General features: G+C 33.2%; 1 protein-coding gene across 1 annotated transcript; it reads right to left on the bottom strand.

The window, feature by feature from the left end:
* Positions 1-857: 857 nt before the first annotated feature.
* LOC119612836 lies at positions 858-1,684 on the bottom strand. The gene has a single exon (XM_037968709.1). The coding sequence runs from the start codon at positions 1,607-1,609 to the stop codon at positions 953-955; it is 657 nt and encodes a 218-aa protein (XP_037824637.1). The 5' UTR covers positions 1,610-1,684; the 3' UTR covers positions 858-952.
* Positions 1,685-2,500: the final 816 nt, after the last annotated feature.

Genomic DNA, 2,500 nt, shown 5'->3' with positions numbered 1-2,500 from the left:
TCAGTCCTTATATACAGGGAAAGATTCTGATTCTGAAACCATTAGATGATTAGAACAACATCTTCATACCAAATCCCAATAAGGAATTAAATGTTCCAAAAAATCAAATGGAGTCAATCTCGAGACACACTGAAAGATATATTGGAGTAACTTCAATATCTGAAGCAAAAAATATCAGATTTCTTTTAGGAACTGAACACTGAAAGCAAACCGTAGAAGAAAAGGAGCTCCCCGTGAAAATCGAGTAATACTTCACTCAAAGAAGTCTCATACTCATGTAGTAAAGGATGTCTGAAAAAAATCCAAACTTCCTGAGAGAAGACACCGAGACGATATCTAATATTCTGTATCCGAAAGGAAAATTCGCACTAAAGTAGCACAGAAAAGTAGAAGATCTGATTAACAATAAGATAATGGGAAGCAACTAATGGACAGAGTGAACACCGAGATCAGCAGGGCTTTGAGGTTCATGAGCCTGAATCTGAATGCGCTTGCATTCTGAAGAACTTGGTGGAAAGTATTCCTCCTCTCTGGGACGACACCAAGCCTCTACTGGCTAAGAAGTAAAATCTTCCTGTGCTTTCGAAGGAAAAGGATCCTTTGGAGCTCTTGAAGTCACTATCAACATAAAATTATGAGTCAGTAATTTGGCGAAAGAGTGCATTTTGGAAATTCTTACTTGGCAGCCATAATGCTAAACTGATCATCATCAGAATTATCATCTTCAAAGTTTGGATGTTGAGAACTTTAATTTCCAATAATTTATTTTGAAAACTACGATGTTTCCAATAGTTCTTAGATAAATTCTAAAGTAAAATGATTATGAAGGGAATTTAAAATTCCAAAAAATTTTAAAATTAATTTAATCACTAACAGAAAACAACAATTTTATTAAAATATAAAATAAATTACTAACATTATATAAATTACAAATTAAGAAAATAACCATATTTTACAGACGAGTAGCAAATGAAGTCAAACCAACATGTGGTGGAGGAGGACTAAAGATGGGTTTATTATTTTCATCAACATAATCCTTGTAGGCGACAAAATTCACACGATCCCAATCCAAACGTTCACATACACGAGCCGAATAATAGCTAGTGCAATCGGCTGTCAACAATTTATAGCCCAAACGACGACCCAATTCCATAAGTTCCAACTTAATGCGTACACCCAAATTCTTACCACGTACATCGGGTTTAACACAGGTCATGAAAGAGTACAGCAACTTATCGACATTATAGCGTTTGAAGACATCAGCCTCACGACTGGCAACACCCAATAATTTCAAAATTTGTCCATATTTAGTATTGCCTTCCTTTTCGGCCGATTCAAAGTACTTGTCTATGGAGGAGGGATCCTTAGGCACAGCAGTATTAACAGCTACCAATTCTTCTTCGCCATTTTCCTTGACTTGTACACCCAAAATACTGGTGCCACCTTTTAGACAGGCCAATATATCGGCACGATCGGTTTCACTGGGTATTACCTTGGGTTCCAAACAACTTAAGGGTTCATCACGATAGAAGTGCTCAATAATAAAGTTTACAACTTGTTCGTATTCGTGGGGTTGTACAACGCGAAATTTAATATCATCGTTCCACATTTTGGTCTTGTACTTTTGCGATGTGCGGTTGGCAAAAAACTAATTTATATAAATAGTTCTAGTGAACTGGGTAAGCATTATTAATATTAATTTTTCTAAAAAAATTTATCAGTTTAAGATTTGTTTTATTGTTTTTTTCCACAACGCGATAAGAAAGAACACTTATAGTAGTCTAAATTGTTGGTTAGTTTTAAAGATATATAGTACAAATTATGAGTAAGTGTTAGAAAATAGCAAATAAAAACCAGGCATCTATAAATAAGTAATTGAAATAAGCGTTAATGGTGCATTGGGACCAACCCCTAAAAGTATATTGATATAAGTTTTATAAGTATTTTGATTACCCAAGTAATTAATATTTAACGGGTGGTATTTTCAGTTTTACTTAGCGTTTGCAACAGCATTATAAAAAAATATTAAATGATCAGTACGTCAGTAAAAGTCGTACTGTTAAAATATGCTTTATTTGAATGACATTTGGATTTTCAATGCCCCAGAAAAAAACTAATTTTGTTATTTTTATATCCGTTTAAACGAAAACAGTCTTCACTCTTAAGATTCCTCTTGGGATTAGTGTCGAAACACAGTTCCGGCTTATCAAATGTAATTTAGTTTGCTCAGAATGAGTCTGCGATTAAAATCATGACAAATTATAAATATTCAGACAATTTAGCACATAATTGCGTCATTTTTTACTGATAACGTTATTTAAGACCTACATGTATGTAAAAAATTGTCAACTCATGGAATCCCCTAATTTATGTGACATTGATAAGATGAACGTAAAAGATTTTGTACTAAAATTAGACAAATTATTTGAATTGTTCTGAAAATAGGTTTAGTTTTAGCCCATTGATTAGAGTAATAGATGGAAATATAGTTTTAAAAACT

Source organism: Lucilia sericata, unplaced genomic scaffold (assembly GCF_015586225.1).
Source record: "Lucilia sericata isolate MDLA Ls3-8-SP2 unplaced genomic scaffold, ASM1558622v1 Contig001837F_arrow, whole genome shotgun sequence".
Lineage (NCBI taxonomy): Eukaryota > Metazoa > Arthropoda > Insecta > Diptera > Calliphoridae > Lucilia > Lucilia sericata.
Note: the sequence above shows the minus strand (reverse complement) of the source record. Positions and strands in the feature narration are given on the sequence as shown.

Bases quoted from the DNA above. Each gene is read 5' to 3' on its own strand.
- LOC119612836 (XM_037968709.1), bottom strand. From the start codon at position 1,609: ATGTGGAACGATGATATTAAATTTCGCGTTGTACAACCCCACGAATAC.